This window comes from Coregonus clupeaformis, unplaced genomic scaffold (assembly GCF_020615455.1).
Source record: "Coregonus clupeaformis isolate EN_2021a unplaced genomic scaffold, ASM2061545v1 scaf0125, whole genome shotgun sequence".
Taxonomy (NCBI): domain Eukaryota; kingdom Metazoa; phylum Chordata; class Actinopteri; order Salmoniformes; family Salmonidae; genus Coregonus; species Coregonus clupeaformis.
In genome coordinates this window covers 584,459-604,608 of record NW_025533580.1, presented here as the reverse complement: position 1 = coordinate 604,608, position 20,150 = coordinate 584,459, and the positions used below count along the sequence as shown (strand labels likewise).

General features: G+C 43.3%; 1 protein-coding gene across 1 annotated transcript; it reads left to right on the top strand.

The window, feature by feature from the left end:
• Nucleotides 1-1,050: 1,050 nt before the first annotated feature.
• On the top strand, nt 1,051-19,818 carry LOC121556475 (ubiquitin-conjugating enzyme E2 S). Its single transcript, XM_041870360.2, has 4 exons — nt 1,051-1,526; nt 2,967-3,114; nt 17,081-17,271; nt 17,453-19,818. Exons 1-4 carry the CDS (start codon nt 1,524-1,526, stop codon nt 17,795-17,797), a joined length of 687 nt encoding a protein of 228 aa, XP_041726294.1. The 5' UTR covers nt 1,051-1,523; the 3' UTR covers nt 17,798-19,818.
• The last annotated feature ends 332 nt before the right edge of the window (nt 19,819-20,150 follow it).

Sequence of the window (20,150 nt, the reverse complement as noted above, 5' to 3'; positions counted from 1 at the left end):
TCCAGCCTTGTGTCGGTCTACAATCTTGTCCCTGACATCCTTGGAGAGCTCTTTATTGTTGGCCATGGTGGAGAGTTTGGAATCTGATTGATTGATTGCTTCTGTGGACAGGTGTCTTTTATACAGGTAACAAGCTGAGATTAGGAGCACTCCATTTAAGAGTGTGCTCCTAATCTCAGCTCGTTACCTGTATAAAAGACACCTGGGAGCCAGAAATCTTTTTGATTGAGAGGGGGTCAAATACTTATTTCCCTCATTAAAATGCAAATCAATTTATAACATTTTTTACATGTGTTTTTCTGGATTTTTTTGTTGTTATTCTGTCTCTCACTGTTCAAATAAACCTACCATTAAAATTATAGACTGATCATTTCTTTGTCAGTGGGCAAACATACAAAATCAGCAGGGGATCAAATACTTTTTTCCCTCACTGTATGTATTGTACATATAGGTGGGCGTAAAGTGAATAGGCAACAGGATAGATAATAGACAGTAGCAGCAGCATATGTGGTGAGTATGAAAGTGCGTGTGTGGCGTGCAAAAAAGGGTAAATGCAGGTAGTCCGGGTTGCCATTTGATTAGCTATTTAGCAGTCTTGTTTAGAAGTATTATGGTTCGGGGGTAGAAGCTGTTCAGGGTCTTGTTGGTTCCAGACTTGGTGCATTGATTTGATTTGTACCGCTTGCGGCAGCAGAGAGAACACTCTTTGACAATTTTTTGGGCCCTCCTCTGACACCGACACCGCCGTCTATAGAGATATATTGTATGGTAGGATTAGGTTCACTGGGGTTAGTTTAAATTGAAGTTTAAAAAAAGTTTATATCGTGTGCGGCTGTCTGTCAAGATGAAGGCCACCCTCTGGGTGGGTATGAGTTTTTCAAACGCACCTATGGCTTGGAAGCATTTTTGACATTCTCGGCTTTGGATGGCTGGTGGAAATGCCAAGTATGATGACGACAGAGCACCTACGATATGTGATTGGTCATGTCGGTTACGTTGTTTGTACACGTGTTGTATGGCTAAAATGCCGATTGGTCAAGACAACACAACTTCATTTGGGAGATCGTAGTTTTGTTCCGTGTCAACGAAAATAGTAGCTAGCTAGCTACTCTAGCACTTGGCCACCGCATAACTTTAGCTAAAAACACTTTATTCCAGTAGCTCGCGTCCCTTCACTGCATACGTTATTTACCCCCAACAAGCAGGCTGTTTTTAGCAAAATAACGAACTGGAGTTTACTTGCTATAAGTGTATCGGAACTTTTGAGGAGAAGCATTTCAGCTAGCAAGCTGCAGCTGGATAACGCGTTAGCATAACTTGATCGCTTGCTTGGCCAGTCGAGATCTAAATAGTCGTTAATAACTGCATCTATTCACTAATTTGAGGTGTCGTGGACCACTTTCTCGTCAATCAAACATAAGCTGCAAACATTTATTAGTTGCTAGCTACCGTTACTATTTCGACGAGGATCACTGAGAGCTAGCTAGCCCCAGTCACCTGAATACTATTATTTTTCTGAAGACATGGTAAGTCATATTTGTTTACAAACACTTTCATAAATGGATACAATCATTGGTTATTTAGCTAACTAACCTAGCAAGTCAATTGTTTGCCAGCTGTTTAGCTAACGTTAACTAACTAGTTAGCTAGCTAACTATAGTAACGTTACTTAGCCGAGACCTACCTTAGCTAGCTGGTGAAGTTGGGTAACTAACGTTAGTTGGTTGTTTGCTTGCTAACGTTAACTAGCTAGAGTTAGCTGATATAACGTTAGCTAGCTAGAGTTAGCTGATATAACGTTAGCTACGATTGTCTTTTGCAGGGTAGTTCAGACAGTTGACACTTCTCCCGAACACATTTGAAATGGCAAACTGACCAACATAACTAACTGATTAACTTCTTCACGATTGTCAGCAAAGTAACTAACTATCATAACGTTAGCATACCCCAAAGTTGGCGTATGTAGCTAGCTATACAAGTTAGCTAGCTAACGTTAGTTAGCCAACCGATGATGATTTGGTTTGCCAGCTAGCTACCTTACGTTACGTTAGCTAGCTATATATCATACTTCCGTTCTTATATTTTTTAGCTAAATTGAGTTGTAATAAGAACTACATTAATCTGTCACACGATTGGGCGATTTAATGGTACAGTAGATATTTGACTTGACAATGATGTGAGTTAGTCAGTAATTTTAGCCAGCAATGCTACCGTTAGCTAGCTTTCGGCTGTTAATTAGCTAGCTAGGTAGCTACAACCTAGCTTTATTTGACAAAGAAAGAATGGCTAACTTGATGTCCGTTTTGTATGGCTAGAAAATGCTAATAAAATATCCTAACTTTGACAGGTTTGTACATTTCTCAATGAATAAACGGCCTGACATTGGTTGAAATCGCAGTTGTCAGTTGTGTGACAGATAGCTTATCCACTGCACTCATGATGATATTATCGTGAATCACTACCTGGCCTGTAGCCGACTAAACTCCACGATTTACGATAGAGTTGAGCAGCGGCTGGTGTGGGCAGACTGGAGCTCCTTGGTCACATACAATGACGTTTTTAAAAATAAAAAAACTACTAATTTCAGCATCCAAAGAATAGCCCGCAATTACGTAGAAAAATGTCGTGTGTAATTGTGGGCTATTCTTTGGGTGCTGAAATCAGTAGTTTTTTATTAAAATTGATTTTATGTGACTAAGGAGCTGCACTCTGCCCACACTAGTCACTGCTCGGCTACCCGGCTTATCAGACAGTAGCTAGCTACATTGATTCTGAGCCATCCTTTTTGGTGACAGCTTTACTGAAATATTCCCTCTACCGAGATGTTCTTGTTATTAATGTGTTTGGGGTCATGGGATGTGTAGGTGCCATTTCCATAGTATTTACCATATTTGCACCTTTCTGTTGGTAGTAGGACAGAATAGTAATGTCTGTTTCTCTCTCCCCCCCCCACCCCACACGTCTAGAACTCCAATGTAGAGAACTTGCCGCCCCAGGTTCTGCGTCTGGTGTACAAAGAGGTGTCTGCACTAGCTGCAGATCCCCCTGAGGGCATCAAGATCTACCCCAGCGAAGAAGACATCACAGAACTCCATACAGCCATCGAGGGACCAGGTAACTCATACCTCTGTCATGGGAAATGTTTTGTCTGCCTAGGGAAGTTGTAGTGTAGAACATGCTTAACCAAAGGCACTTGCCCATCGGGCAAGTACAGGTAATGTTTTACTTGCCCAAAGGTCATGGTCACTTGCCCAAAAAACAAAAATGGTCTGTTACACGCACAAATTGTTAAAATTTCAAGTACCTTTCATTTTAACATTGTTTGAAACAACCGAGTGTGCTCACTCGCTTGAAAAACAAGTAAAAAGCGGAAATAGTACTGTTTGTCCATTTTGAGACGCTGTAGCCAGTCCTCAAAATAGTCAGAATTAATCTAAGATAACTCTGTCATTAATTTTGATGTTTTTGCCAAGGAGATCTTAGTCACGCAATTTTACATCTAACTTAAGATGTTTGGTGCAGTATTTCTCAATGAAAATGTTAAAATGAAAACGAGTCGTCTCTCGTTGAATGACAACAGAATTTACTGAAGAATCCCTACTGTTGGCCAATCACTAACAAAAAAAGTCACAAAATATTGTCTTAATATATGTACAAACTTTTCCGAGCTGTTTCGGCTGGGAAGCATGCAGACGCCTTTACTCTGACAGACTTCTGATGAAAAGGGTTAAAGTGTGTGTTAAAGTTATAAGTATGAAGTAATGATCACAGATGTAAAATACTCCATAGAGGCATGAAATTTAAGAGGGTCTCCGGTAGGGGTGGGCGATATGAGCTAAAATTCATATCACGATATTTTCCACTGTCCAGACGATATCGATATGATATCACGATATATGACGTAAAAAAATATGAATCACATTTTAATATCCCTTCTTGGTTAAATTATATTAGTTAAGGAAAAATATGTATTTGAACCTTATATAACCAGAAAGAGTGAGGCATTGGACCGTATGGACCTGAAAAGTTTTTATTTGTATTGTGCAAACATGCATTCCGTAAACATGAGGTAGGTAGGCCTATATATATATATATATATATATATAAATTAGATATTAAGTAAAATTAAATAAAAAATAACAGGAGATAAAGAAAATAAGGTAATTACAAATTCAAATACGTGTGTTTGTTTTGGCTACGGTCCGTAGATATGTAAAAACTAACCGTTTGAAACTAAACCTTTCAAGCCTCAACCATCAATTATCAACAATATCAACAAATCTTCACTAGAACTTTCTTCACAAGTTCCGTGCCAGGAATACCAGCATGTTGACTGTTTCTGGCTTTAGTGCTGCCCTGTGACATGTCACCACATTGCCCCCAGTGCTGAATGCCCTCTCAGAGGGGGCACTTGTGGCAGGGATGCATAAGTATTTCTTTGCCAGACAACTCACACGTGGAAAATTAGATCCGTGAAATCGCCACCACTCCAAAGGATCAGACTCGCTGTCTGCTGCCGTTGCCAGAATGTAGCTATTCAGCTCTTGCTCAATGATCTGCCTCTCTGAACATGAGGCAGGTGCACTGCTGGTCTGCTTAAAGAAGCTCCCAAGGCTCTTCTTGGGCTTCTTGCCTGATTGATGAGCAGTGGAAGCTTCTTTCTCCCTGTCAGTGTGATCCTCTGCAAGAGACGATTTTCCCAGGGCTGTGTTCTCCACCAGGAGGGCTTCGGTCTCTGAGGCAGCTCTCACCTTAAAAAATGAAAATAATTAAACTTTATTTGTATAGCACCTTTCATACATAAAATGCAGCCCAAAGTGCTTTACATTTGAAGCAATAAAACAAGAACAAATGAATAAATACCTTAATGTCCTCCAGTTTCTCAGCGGACATGTACCTGGTCTTGAACCTTGGATCTAGAAAGGTAGCCATGGAGAGCAGCTCATCTGTTGCAGGGTCAGTGTACTTGTTATTCAAGTAATCAAGAACCTTGATCTTGATCTCTTTGGTCAGTTCTGTATCGTCCTTGCTCAGATTTAGAACCTCTGCATTTAACAGATTGATGACAGGCTTCAAATAGGACACGCTCACATACGCTTCTCCTGACAGGGCATCTGTAAAGTCCTGGAGTGGCTTCAGTGCTGCTGTGACTGATTCCAAGACCTGGATGTCTTGCCAGGTAGGTACAAGGTGCCGTGTCTTTTGTCCCCTGCCAGGACCTGTGTAATGGCCTTTTCCTGCTCCAGGACTCTTTCCATCATTTTCAGACGAGATCCCCACCTTGTCGGAGATTCTGTGATGAGCTTGTGCAGGGGCAGGCTTAGTTCATTCTGTGCTGTCATCAGGGCCTTCTGCTTTTTCCAGCTGTATGAGAACGTGCTAACCACCTTTTTGCAAACCCCTGTGGCCCGGGAAATCGCACACCCCTGTGGCCCGGGAGCGTTTTGGACACTCCTCTCTGGAAATTGGGAATAAGAAATCAAAATAATAGGGTGAAAAATAATCGAATCACAATACAATAATAATTAATAATAATGCATTTTTATATAGAAATCACAATACAATATAACTTTTAATCTTTGTTTGAGGATTTACGGCATTTACATTCAACTGTTACACATTTTACAAATCTGATGTGCTTAGATTTAGCCTACGGTACATGGCTGATGTGAGCTGTATTTTTCTTAATAATAAGCATCATACAGGGTAGGCCTAGGCTACAGTCCTGAAACTTACCAATAGCATTGTGCAGCCTGTGTCCGAAACATCCAAGGTTTGCCCACTTGTTCAGCTGCAATGCCTTGATCATGTTCGATCCGCTGTCGGTCGTCATACAAACTTGACGCGACTCTTTTAATCCCCAGGACGACAGTATGTCCCTCAGCCCACCTGCAATTATTTCCCGGTGTGGTCGTCTGGGAAATAAGACGTCTGTAGGCACTTACTTTTCAGTTTCCAGTCACCGTCTATGTAATGGATTGTGAGGCTTATATAAGGTTCTGTGGTACGACTTGACCATAGATCGGCAGTAGTGGAGAAGAATGGAATGTTATTTATCTCACTGTAAACTCTGTCCCAGCATTCTGTGTAAAGCTGTGGCAGGCATTTTTGGCTAAAATATTTGCGGCTCGGGATCTCATATCTTGGGTCCAGAGTTTGAATCAACTTTCTGAACCCCTCTTTCTCCACAGTTTGAATCGGTACCATGTCCTTCGCTATGTGATTTGTAATCGCAGCTGTGATGTCTATCCATTTTTTGCTCGTCTTCTCATAGCAAGTACCGGCAGCAAATGATGATATAATTGATTGTTGAGTGCGAGTCTGGCTTGTCTTCGGGCGAGCTCCTGGGCTTACTGTCTCACGCATTCTGGTGCATTGTTCATACTCACGGACATGTATGTTTTTTAAGTGATTGAACAGGTTGGTCGTGTTTCCACCTTTTGCTAAGACAACACGACGACACAACTTGCATAGGGTAGTGTTTTGGTCGGGTCGGAGATTTTAAAGCCAAACCAGTTCCAAACAACAGAGGTGCCCCCTTTCTTCTTAACCAATTTATCCTCCTGCTCTTGAGCAACATCAATTTCTGTGTTTTCGCTCATCCTGGATTGTAAAGTTTTCCCCCAATAGTTAACCTGCCTCCTAACTGCAGCTGCCTGCACACTTCTTTGTTGCTAGCACTACATGCGTGCAACAAGTGCATGCGACGTGCGCTCATAAAAATAGGTCAACATATTAACATACATTCTTTTATTCGTAAGAACCAAGAAAGGTTGGATAAAAAAAAAAAAAAAAAAGATGTAGCTACTTAGTACTATCACTCAGTTGAAATTTGGAACAAAAAAATATTGATGCAAAATTCGAATTTATGAATTCTGAATAAATCGCGGTATCCATGATATTGCTAAATCCATATCATGGCGCGGCACAATACCGGTTTTTACTATCAAACCGGTATATCGCCCACTCCTAGTCTCCGGTACTTTTGTGTACTTTTTAGCCAGTAGTTCTGAAAGTAGCGCTCAGCAGCCAAAAGTGGTACTTCGAAATTGCATACTGTCACGTGCAGATATGTGCACCATGTCATATCTCTCGCTCTGCTGTGTGTATCTTGTTGCTAGCTGTCACTCAAATGGTGAGGAGCTGAAGCTCATTGGCTGAAACTAATTGCTAGGGGCTGGCCCACGTGGGGTAAAATGTAGGGTAAATGGTGCAGCACAGCTTCCAGAAAGGTCGCTTTCAAACTAGAGATTTCGTGGCTAATTCAGGTTAGACATTGGCTAACTAGCACACAACTAGAGACAGTTGGCACAATGGACAACTAAATCGAATGTTTAGGCCTATCTTCACTGGCTAAACTGGAAAACACTTAGGCCTACTTGAGTTGCAAGGTAATTTGTTAAATGAAGTACTGCAAGCGCCATTTGAGCCCTGACTTTTGCTACTGAAACAGGTGCATCTTTCTCATCAATATCACTGCATGTTTAGCCTACTCCTGTTTTAACAGGGTGTAATTTGCTTATTATTGGGAGTTGAGACATTCAGTTGACACTATTAGAAAGCTAAAATTCTTCCCTTTTTAACTATTTGATAACTGCATTTGGTGGCTGTTTTTCTTTTGCCCTGTTCTTGATTTGTGAGTGTAAACTTGGCGGTCAGGCTTTTGTTAAACATGGCGGTCAGGCTTTTTTTAAACATGGCGGTCAGGCTTTTGTTAAACATGAAACAAAGTAGACTAATGAATATGCTGTTTGCCTTCATCAAAACAATGTTTTTGTTGCATATTTCCATCTGTAACCTATTCTAAATGACACACTAGCAATTCGCAAAATAGACTAGATGCATTTATTTTTCCAAAACTGCAGCTCGTAGTTGGAACACATATTTCCCTACTTTAATCAACCAGTCCATTTTGAATATGTGATAAATCTGTCGTGCTTTGGCGAGGAATGTAGCTTGTCTACGGTTTTGTTTGTGTATGCTATCAGTTTGATCAATTTTTATAGGCAGTAAGTTCTATAGTTCTAATGGGAGCTTGGGTGCCCAATGCGTTTGTGTGGCGGGAGCGGTCGGATCTAAATTGAGTGAGACACATAACGGAGGTAAGAGAATGTAGGGAGAACTGTGTGATCACTTGGCTTTGATTTTTTTTTTTTTGTGAGTCGCTTATGCACATGAACAAATGGAACACTAGAGTTGACTTGTGTCACGAACCGGCTCAAGTTCGTAACAAAAGGGAGACACGTGGAGACAAGGAGTACTCAAAGTATATATTTATTAATTAAAGTAACTAACTGAAATAACAATGGGGTGTGTAATCAGTAATCAGTAGTGTAAGTGAGTGTTTGCTTGCATAAATGTAATATAGAAAAGTGTTGATAAGTGCCAAAGCAAACAACCCAAAAAAGGCCACAAAAATATCACAACCAAAATCAAAGTATCTGCCTGGAGAGAGTCTCCTCAATGACTGTGGAAGAGTTCCATTTATGCTGGGACACACCCGGCCAAGGTGTTTCCCATGTAGCTGACGACCCTCCCAACTCCGCCCACCGGCATCCTAATAAGGAAACAAGAGCAAAGAGAGAATACGGCAGACAGAGTGGGAGGGTCGTCACACCCCCCCCCATAAGACCGGGGACCAACAAGGACCCCGGACCAACGTACCAGCCCCTGCGTCCCAAACCGACAATTTGTACATGTTCACCCCTCCACTTGCCCCACCCATCATCCTCCTCTCCAGACCTCAGCAACCTTTACACAGGAAGCAACCTTTAAGAGGAAAGAAAAACACAAGACTAGGAGGGGACAAACAGGAAAGATCTGCTTGCAGCAACACTGCACCCGCCCCCACATGACTAGCATCCACCTGCAAGGTAAATGACAAATCCACACGAGGAGCAGCCAGTACCGGAGTTGAAGTAAGCAACCTCTTTGCATCTTCGAAAGCCTGTTGACAATGAGAAGACCATACGTACACAGCCTTAGCTTTCAGCAAATCTGTCAAGGGAGCGACCACAGTAGAGAAGTTCCTACAAAAACCACGATAATACCCAATCATTCCCAAGAAACGCATCAGTTCCTTTTTAGTAGTTGGTAGTGGAAAAGCATCAATAGCTACCACTTTAGCCCGAACAGGACGCACTTCACCCTGCCCAACCACCTTTCCAAGGTATGTAACAGTCGCCTGAGCAAACTCACATTTAGCCAAATTTATCGTGAGACGACCCGCAGCCAGACGTTCGAACAAGGCTTGAATACGGGACAGATGTTCCTCCCAAGTATCTGCATATATCACTACATCGTCCAGATAAACAGCGCACCCGGCCAGACCAGAGACAACCCTGTTCATAAGTCGCTGAAAAGTTGCAGGCGCATTACGCAGCCCGAAACCGAATACGAGTACAGACCAAAAGGTGTAATAAAGGCAGAGATTTCACGTGCCCTACTCGTCAGTGGCACCTGCCAATAGCCCTTTAACAGGTCAAATTTGCTCACAAACTTAGCTGCGCCGACTTGATCAACGCAGTCCTCCATCCGAGGAAGAGGAAATGAATCCGGCTTAGTGACATCGTTTACCTTACGGTAGTCCGTACAAAATCTGTTTGTTCCATCCGATTTACTGACCAAGATACAGGGAGAAGCCCAACTGGAGAAAGAAGGCTCTGCTATTTTACTCTCCAGCATGTACCTGACCTCAGCATCCAGACAACACAGTTTCTCTGAAGAAACTCTATAGAACCGTTGACGAATGGGGTCAGCATCTCCAATGTCAATATCATGTTCTATTAAGTTTGTACGTGTTGGTGTATCAGAAAACAACCCTGGAAATCTCCGAATCAGACCCACCATCTCTTTCCGCCCATCAACAGGTAGATGAGTAAGAAGACTATCTAAAATCTCCAGTGTCTCTGAATTCTTCAATCTACCCTGCAGTATGCAATCGTCGGGACCAGAAACATCTTCCTGCTCCTGCACAGACCTAGCATGACCAGAATCCAGGGAATAAACAGTATCAGCCAAAAGAACAGCCTTACCGTCCTCTGTAGACTCCCCTGTTCAGTCTCAGAGGAACGTGCATAATAGGGTTTTAACAAATTTATATGGCACAGTTGGTGTGCTTTCCTCCGTTCTGGAGTGGCAACTAGATAATTTTGCTCAGTGTACTGGCGCACCACTGTATATGGACCTTGAAACTTGGCTTGAAAAGGAGAACCAACAATTGGCAGCAGAGCCAGAACCTGATCACCTGGACTAAAGTGACGAGGCTCAGCTCGCCGATCATATATGCTCTTCATCCTGTCCTGTGAAGATGATAGCTTCTCTTTAGCCATTTCACCAGCGGCATACAAGCGTCGCCGAAAATCACACACATATGATAACAGGGACTGAGGAGGCTCGGGAGACTTCCAGTCATCCTGGAGAACAGATAAAAGCCCACGCACCTTATGTCCAAACACTAGGTCATTTGGGCTAAAACCTGTGCTCTCCTGTGAAACCTCCCTAGCAGCTAACAGTAACCAAGGCAACCCCTCCTCCCAATCCTTATCCATCTCAGTACAATAAGATCTCAACAAAGACTTAAGCGTTTGATGGAAACGTTCCAGTGCTCCTTGACTTTGGGCATGATAAGCGCTAGACAAGTTGTGTTTAATATGGAGTTGTTGGAGAACCTGTCAATCAATCAATCAATTTTATTTTATATAGCCCTTCTTACATCAGCTAATATCTCGAAGTGCTGTACAGAAACCCAGCCTAAAACCCCAAACAGCTAGTAATGCAGGTGTAGAAGCACGGTGGCTAGGAAAAACTCCCTAGAAAGGCAAAACCTAGGAAGAAACCTAGAGAGGAACCAGGCTATGAGGGTGGCCAGTCCTCTTCTGGCTGTGCCGGGTGGAGATTATAACAGAACCATGCCATGATGTTCAAAAATGTTCATAAGTGACAAGCATGGTCAAATAATAATCAGGAATAAATCTCAGTTGGCTTTTCATGCCGATCATTAGAGTTTAAAACAGCAGGTCTGGGACAGGTAGGGGTTCCATAACCGCAGGCAGAACAGTTTAAACTGGAATAGCAGCAAGGCCAGGCGGACTGGGGACAGCAAGGAGTCACCACGGCCGGTAGTCCCGACGTATGGTCCTAGGGCTCAGGTCTCTCAGTTGGCTTTTCATAGCCGATCATTTAGAGTTGAAAACAGCAGGTCTGGGACAGGTAGGGGTTTCGTAGCCGACGGCAGAACAGTTGAAACTGGAATAGCAGCAAGGCCAGGCGGACTGGGGACAGCAAGGTGTCATCATGCCCGGTAGTCCTGACGTATGGTCCTAGGGCTCAGGTTCTCAGAGAGAAAGAGAGAACGAGAGAATTAGAGAGAGCATACTTAAATTCACACAGGACACTGGATAAGACAGAGAAGTACTCCAGGTATAACCAACTAACCCCAGCCCCCCGACACATAAACTACTGCAGCATAAATACTGGAGGCTGAGACAGGAGCGGTCCGGAGACACTGTGGCCCCATCCGAAGAAACCACCGGACAGGGCCAAACAGGAAGGATATAACCCCACCCACTCCGCCAAAGCACAGCCCCGCACCACTAGAGGGATATCCCCAACCACCAACTTACAATCCTGAGACAAGGCCGAGTATAGCCCACAGAGGTCTCCACCACAGCACAAACCAAGGGGGCGCCAACCCAGACAGGAAGATCACGTCAGTAACTCAACCCACTCAAGTGACGCACCCCCTCCCAGGGACGGCATGAAAGAGCACCAGCAAGCCAGTGACTCAGCCCCTGCAACAGGGTTAGAGGCAGAGAACCCCAGTGGAGAGGGGAACCGGCCTGGCAGAGACAGCAAGGGCTGTTCGTTGCTCCAGCCTTTCCGTTCACCTTCACACTCCTGGGCCAGACTACACTCAATCATATGACCTACTGAAGAGATAAGTCTTCAGTAAAGACTTAAAGGTTGAGACCGAGTCTGCGTCTCTCACATGGGTAGGCAGACTGTTCCATAAAAATGGAGATCTATAGGAGAAAGCCCTGCCTCCCGCTGTTTGCTTAGAAATTCTAGGGACAATTAGGAGGCCTGCGTCTTGTGACCGTAGCGTACGTATTGGTATGTACGGCAGGACCAACTCGGAAAGATAGGTAGGAGCAAGCCCATGTAACGCTTTATAGGTTAACAGTAAAACCTTGAAATCAGCCCCTTGCCTTAACAGGAAGCCAGTGTAGGGAAGCTAGCACTGGAGTAATATGATCAAATTTCTTGGTTCTAGTCAGGATTCTAGCAGCCGTATTTAGCACTAACTGAAGTTTATTTAGTGCTTTATCCGGGTAGCCGGAAAATAGAGCATTGCAGTAGTCCAATCTAGAAGTAACAAATGCATGGATCAATTTTTCTGCATCATTTTTGGACAGAAAATTTCTGATTTTTGCAATGTTACGTAGATGGAAAAAGCTGTCCTTGAAACAGTCTTGATATGTTCGGTCAAAAGAGAGATCAGGGTCAAGAGTAACGCCTAGGTCCTTCACAGTTTTATTTGAGACGACTTTACAACCATCAAGATTAATTGTCAGATTTAACAGAAGATCTCTTTGTTTCTTGGGACCTAGAACAAGCATCTCTGTTTTGTCCGAGTTTAAAAGTAAAAAGTTTTCAGCCATCCACTTCCTTATGTCTGAAACACAGGCTTCTAGCGAGGGCAATTTTGGGGCTTCACCATGCTTCATTGAAATGTACAGCTGTGTGTCATCCGCATAGCAGTGAAAGTTAACATTATGTTTCGAATAACATCCCCAAGAGGTAAAATATATAGTGAAAACAATAGTGGTCCTAAAACGGAACCTTGAGGAACACCGAAATGTACAGTTGATTTGTCGGAGGACAGACCATTCACAGAGACAAACTGATATCTTTCCGACAGGTAGGATCTAAACCAGGCCAGAACTTGTCCGTGTAGACCAATTTGGGTTTCCAGTCTCTCCAAAAGAATGTGGTGATCGATGGTGTCAAAGGCAGCACTAAGGTCTAGTAGCACGAGGACAGATGCAGAGCCTCGGTCTGACGCCATTAAAAGGTCATTTACCACCTTCACAAGTGCAGTCTCAGTGCTATGATGGGGTCTAAAACCAGACTGAAGCATTTCGTATACATTGTTTGTCTTCAGAAAGGCAGTGAGTTGCTGCGCAACAGCTTTTTCTAAAATTTTTGAGAGGAATGGAAGATTCGATATAGGCCGATAGTTTTTTATATTTTCCGGGTCAAGGTTTGGCTTTTTCAAGAGAGGCTTTATCACTGCCACTTTTAGTGAGTTTGGTACAAAGAGATTAGAGGTGAAATTAGATCCTTGATCACTTTGAATGACCTTAGGGATTCCAAACAGTGAGAAAAACTGAGTCAAAGCCTTTAACACAGACTTAGTCGTGATAGACCGGAGAGGATAGGCAGCAGGAAACCTAGTGGTCTGACACATCACCGTCAACAAATAATTACTACCCTTTCTGGAACGAGGCAGAGGACCAACACAGTCAATAATCAGATACTCAAAAGGTTTACTGAGTACAGGAATAGGGAACAGTGGTACCGGCTTAATAGCTTGATTAGGTTTACCAGTTAATTGACAGGTGTGACAAGTTTTGATGAAATCAGAAACATCCCTCTTTAATCTTGGCCAAAAAAATGTCGTAATATGCGATTGTAGGTTTTTCTCACACCCATATGCCCAGCAACGTCGTTGTGAGAAGTTGTCAGCACCAACTCACGAAGCTTAACTGGTACCACAACCTGACTAATCGCCTCCCCAGAAAACAACTACCATGAGACATCCACTTTCTCATCAGGACCTCCTCTTGGAGAAAATAGCCCTGTGCGACATCTCCCAACTGTTCCACAGACACAATTTGGTCCCGCAACTCTTCTAATGTAGGGTCAGTCCGTTGCGCCTCGATTAAATCGGAGCGGGATACAGATAACGGGATAACAGGGAAAACAGTAACAGACTTCTTTATGGTATTCTCGTTAGCCAGCTCCGTGACCAGGTCGTCCTGTATCATAGAACGCGTCACTGCACACGCAGAAAACACCTCTGGGAAATTCTGCGCACTCTCATCAGGAATCCCTACAATTGACGGCTTAGTGGAAACCACTAAAGATGGAGACATGATAGGCCACACACGCTCCCCAGCCAAGTTATTTCCAAGGATCACGTCAATACCCTCAATAGGCAATGAAGGACGCACCCCCACAACAACCTCACCTTTCACCAGTCCACAATCCAACATCAGTTTATGCAATGGAACTGACAGAGGGTTCAAACCTATTCCCCTAATTAGAACACTATTCCCCGAATCAGTCTCCGCAGAGAAGGGTAACACAGATTCCAACACAAATGATTCAGAGGCACCTGTGTCTCTTAGGATCTTTACTGGCACTAGGTTCTTACTTCCTACCATAGACACAAAACCCTCCGTAACGAAAGGTAAATAGTCGGGATCAATATAACCCTTCACCTGACTCCGGGCATGAGACAATGCGTCATGAGTGAACTGATGTGGAACAGGCGCGGCTAACGCTGCAGGCCTCGATTTACCATAAGCACCTGTACTGAATTTACCCCTAGACCTAAGAATCGGACATTCATTTTTCCAATGACCTAATTCTTGACAGTAGTGACACTCTTGACCAACGTCAGTTTTACCACGGGTATCAGGCTCAACCCTATTTGAATGAAACTCTGCCCGGGAACCGAAGTATCTCGGCGAGCGAGGCCCAAATCTCTGCGAACGCCCCCACTCACTCCGAATACGGGGTTCTGCAAAAACATTTTTGTGAGTCAACACATATTCATCTGCCAAAACCGCAGCTTCAGCAACAGTCTTTATTTTTCGTTCGTTAATGTACGTCGCTATACGATCAGGGATTGTGTCCTTAAATTGTTCTAACATAATCAGATCACACAGCCCTTGGAAAGTCATAACTGCAGAGGCAGAACACCAGCGATTGAACTGTGAAGATAATATTCGCGCAAACTCAACATGAGTCTGCTGATCATCCCTTTTAAAGTTCTAAATCGTTGGCGGTAAGCCTCAGGGACCAATTCGTAACTCTGTAACACAGCCGTTTTAACCTTCTCATAACTAACACTGTCTGCTACGCTAAGAGCTGAATATGCTTCTTGCGCTTTACCAGTCAGCACACACTGCAACATCAAAGTGCGATCAGAATCAGGCCAACTCCTAGCGTCAGCAACACGCTCAAACAACGAAAAAGAATGTCTCCGGGTCCTTTTCATTAAACTGGGGCAACAACCGTAAATTCCCTACAACATCAAATGTCTCTGGATTACGACCAAAAGAGGAACGACCCCTAGGTAACTCTGGGTCACCTTCCCAGAGCAAACTCTCCCCTGAGAGCTTTCCTTCCCTAACCAACTCTAGTCGCTCTTGTTGCAGCTTGATTTTAGCACGCTCCATATCCTGTTTAAATTCCAATTCCCTTTCATATTTTACACGATCATGCTCCATTTTAGCTTGTTCATGCTCTAGCTGTAACAGAAGCAGTTCTTTCTGCTGTTCAAAAAGAAGACCACCATGACTAACCGATGGAGCGGTCATTGTAACATATCGGGAGACAACGTGTCCTCAGCAGAGGCTGCCCCAGTGGTAACATCCAGAATACCACTCTCCATCAAATTGGCCTTCAATATTAACCTAATAGAATTTTTTTAGGCGTTTATCACTAATTTCAACCTTGTAGTGTTCAGCAACCTTCAACAGCTGTTCTTTAGTACATAATTCTAACAGTTCTTCTGATGGAAAGCGAATGAACTCATCTACATTAGACGCCATAATCAAGAAAAAAAATATATATATATAGATCATAATAATCTTGCTCAACCCCTCTGCTGAGCACACCAGACACAAGAGAAATGACAATCACACCGAGCACCACAGAAGAGAGCTGGGATATGGAGCTTCCCCAACCTACAATAACTCAACCCTAGTCTTCGTGCAGATTCGCGGTGGGTAATTACGCACTGTAGCCCGCTGGCAAGGAATTAAACCCCCAGCACGCTGGTAGATTTCCCCAAGCCACGGATGTGCCCCCGAGACAACTGCTCAGTCCACTGACACCACACAAAAATAACAAACATTTAACCATGCCCAACGTATCCCAAACAAAACACGTCACTAAGCCTATCAGGGGAAAAAGCTATAGCTCCGGGTAGCAAATGTCACTACCCTACCCAATCTCCCACTGAGGTACACAGCCGATTGTACTCACCTCAGACCGATGTCCCAACAGCGAGTAGAGCAAGAGTTTCCAGGCTGGGCAGGGACTGGAAACTAACCAATGTACTCTCTCCAACGCAGTACAAAACCCAAAGGCAACCAATCCTGGCCTATCAAACTCAAACAAACTAACAAAATTTACAAAGAAAAACCCTACAGCATTGAACATTAACTCCACGTTCTCCCAAACACAACCAGTTCAAAATCCCAGACGAGCCCCCACTTGTCACGAACCGGCTCAAGTTCGTAACAAAAGGGAGACACGTGGAGACAAGGAGTACTCAAAGTATATATTTATTAATTAAAGTAACTAACTGAAATAACAATGGGGTGTGTAATCAGTAATCAGTAGTGTAAGTGAGTGTTTGCTTGCATAAATGTAATATAGAAAAGTGTTGATAAGTGCCAAAGCAAACAACCCAAAAAAGGCCACAAAAATATCACAACCAAAATCAAAGTATCTGCCTGGAGAGAGTCTCCTCAATGACTGTGGAAGAGTTCCATTTATGCTGGGACACACCCGGCCAAGGTGTTTCCCATGTAGCTGACGACCCTCCCAACTCCGCCCACCGGCATCCTAATAAGGAAACAAGAGCAAAGAGAGAATACGGCAGACAGAGTGGGAGGGTCGTCACACTTGAAGGAACGCTACTCTTCAGGACAAAATTTCACATGTCCGTTCGGCCAGCCACAAAGCAGATTCCACCTTCCCCACTGTTCAGTTTACCTGCCCTGGGCAACTGTTAATGTCAACCCCTGCTTGACGTGGTTTATTTATTGTGCTTCAATAGAAGGAACCCCGTTTGCCGGGGGTGTTTTCCGAATGCGCCTGGTTTTGGGGAAGGACTTCCCTGCTGCACCTCCGAAGGGCTACTTCCTAACCAAGATCTTCCACCCAAATGTGGGCCACAAGGGAGAGATCTGTGTCAACGTCCTGAAGAGGGACTGGAGGGCAGAGCTGGGACTCAGACATGTATTACTGGTAAGAGACATTTAAACATCTCTATTGGTGGTTCTTAATAATCCAAAATAGCAATGGGTGAAAGAAAATATTGTATCTAGTGCATTTCATATTAACATTTTGTATAGTCATCTCTGCTTGGTTCAAGGAAAACCTTGAAATATACCCTGATGACTCACTGGTGTTCTCTCTCTCCCTTCAGACTATCAAGTGCCTTATGATCCATCCCAACCCTGAGTCGGCTCTCAACGAGGAGGCAGGGCGTCTGCTCCTAGAGGACTATACAGAGTATGCGTCCCGTGCTCGCCTCCTCACTGAGATCCATGCCATGGGGGGGCACGGAGGGACGTCGGGGGTGCCTCAGGACCCCGCCGATGGCCCCCAGCCCAAAAAACACGCAGGGGACCCTACCAAGAGGGCGATTGGGCCAGGGGTTGCCCCTTCTGCAGCTCTGGGTAACGGAGCCAATGGAAGCAGTAGTAGCAGCAATAGTAATGTTGTAGGGAAGAAGAAAACGGATAAAAAGCGAGCGTTGAGGCGACTCTAATGCTGCTAGGAGACTTCTCAGTGTGTGTGTGTGTGTGTGTGTGTGTGTGTGTGTGTGTATATATAAATATTGAAGTGAGCAGACTGCTTTTTTGTTCCACTCTCCCTGACTCTTTCTATCCCCCTGACTCAGTACTGTCCCTTTTGTACTCATTGCATCTTGTATCCCTGTTCATTCCTTATTGCCATATATTCTCCTCCCAATCTCCTGTGGATAAATCCATTTGCATTCAATCACTTTTTGACTGCACCCCATTTTGATTTTAATGAAACCTTCCATTCATATTTGCCCATTGTAGAAGTGCTCAGAAAGTGACTTTTTTGACCTGAATGCCAAAACATGCAAGAGATACGTGCTCATATTTGACTCCTTTTGCATACCCGCACCATACAATGACATCCATGTCTTCATCACTGGAAAAGATAATCGGTTGAGATTTGATAAAATTTTAAAGCTTGCAAACAGGGTTGTCGGACTTCTTAATAATTTATTGGGGGAAAAAAAATGTTTTGTAATAAGTATTTTTTTATTTTTTAAAAATATTCAAAAAAATGTGACATGGATGTCTCATGGTAAGGTGGGGTATGCAAAATGTTTTGGCATTCAGGTCCAAAAAGTCACCTTCTGACCACTTTTTCCGTGGGCCAACATGTATGGAAAGTTTTGTTTAAAACAAAAGGGATGTTGTCAAAAAGTGATTGATTCAAATGGATTTACCGCTGTGTGTTAGTAAGGAACCATGGAGAGAACTATCATGATCTAAGAATGGTTTTATTGTGTTTCACACACAGCACTAGTGATTGTGTGTGTATGTCATGCAGTAGCAAACAGTAGCAACCCTGCTCAAGATTGTTTTGGCTTCAGTCTGACTCATCTCCCCTATCTGAAATTATGCTTCTTTCTGTTCAGTGTTCACTAAACAAAATGTCTTAGATATTTTGCAGGAACAGAAAATGCCTCTTTCTATCCCCAAATTGCCCCCCCCCCCCCTTTCTTGACATGGCTCCTGATGCTGAAATGGTACTGTGTACTGCCCAGCTAGCCTCGTGTTGGGAAACTGCTAAGATGTTTTGTCATGTCTGAGTTTAGTTACCTTATACGAAATCAGGTTGTCGTGCTTGAATAGCAGGAAGGGAGTAAGGGTGGAGGACTTATTAGAAGATTATTCTACTTTTTTGGTTCATAGTGTAACAAAACACGATGATGGTCATTCATTGGGTGGTCAAATGAGGAAGCAACAATGAGCAGTTTTCCTAGAAAATGTTTGTCTAGTAGTGATTGAAATGAGAGGGACACGAAGGGAGCAACATTTGGTCTGATTATTACTTTTAAAAATGTATTTCACCCCTTTTTTTGTACACGTTTCTCCCCCTGTATGACTTCTGTTTCTACGTTTTTACATAACTGTCATTGTTTTGTTTGTTCTTTCATTGTCCAGTATTTGCAAGAGTGGTTTTAAAGTGACATGCCTATATTCAGACGTCTTGGTGCGTGTATGGAGAAGTAGATTATTGGCCATACAGGAGTAGGTTAGGGTGCAGGATTGTGCATATCATGGATTATTCATTATATCCCATATATAATTATGGATCTTTTTTTTAATGGTCATAGCTGCACATCTGGTCTTTAGTACTAATTTGCCAAATATTTTGATTTGTATGGATCAAATACCTGCTCCGGTCATATGCACTATCCAGCGCCTATCCTGTTCCCATATGGGCCATATTTGGAAAAACAATGTATTTCTCAACAGGGAAGCCTCAACAGATTTGGTAAAAAGGAACTCCCCACTCGATGCGCTCATCTGGCTGCGTTTCCTGGGCATGTTTTCTCCCTCAGTTCTAAATGCATGTTGGCGCCTACATTTCCCAGGGAAACACTCAACTGTTGTCTTTTACTTAGGTGGGAAAAGGTGCCTGGGAAACAGTCATTGTGCGAAACTTAACGGGTGGGTATTTTTGTGTCCATTTTAAGTTATTTAAATTAATAAATGAGAATTATTTGGGGAAAAAAGTGAAAAATGAATCATTTAGTTCGTTCTTCAGTGTGTTGGTAAGATATGGAATATGTTATTGTGGGAATAGCATTGCTCTGTGTGGTACAACAAAAAAAGTAGTATAATGACAGGGAAGTGAGAAATTAGATTTTTAGAGTGCAAAGGTAGGCTGTCTATCTGGGGCATATTAATAGTATGAACATGATTTATGTCCTCTTCATCTGCAAAGGTCTGAGAACACAGGATGGGTGAAAAGGCAACAAGGGAGACGAGTCGAGGGAGGGAGCCTCTTTACACTGTTGAGCTCCACCGATGTTGTCATGAATTCCATGCACACCTGTGTAGTCTAGTGGAATG

Coding starts and splice junctions, on each gene's coding strand:
- LOC121556475 (XM_041870360.2), top strand. Junction 3,115..17,080: donor TACAGCCATCGAGGGACCAG/GTAACTCATACC, acceptor GTGCTTCAATAG/AAGGAACCCCGTTTGCCGGG. Junction 17,272..17,452: donor GACTCAGACATGTATTACTG/GTAAGAGACATT, acceptor CTCTCCCTTCAG/ACTATCAAGTGCCTTATGAT.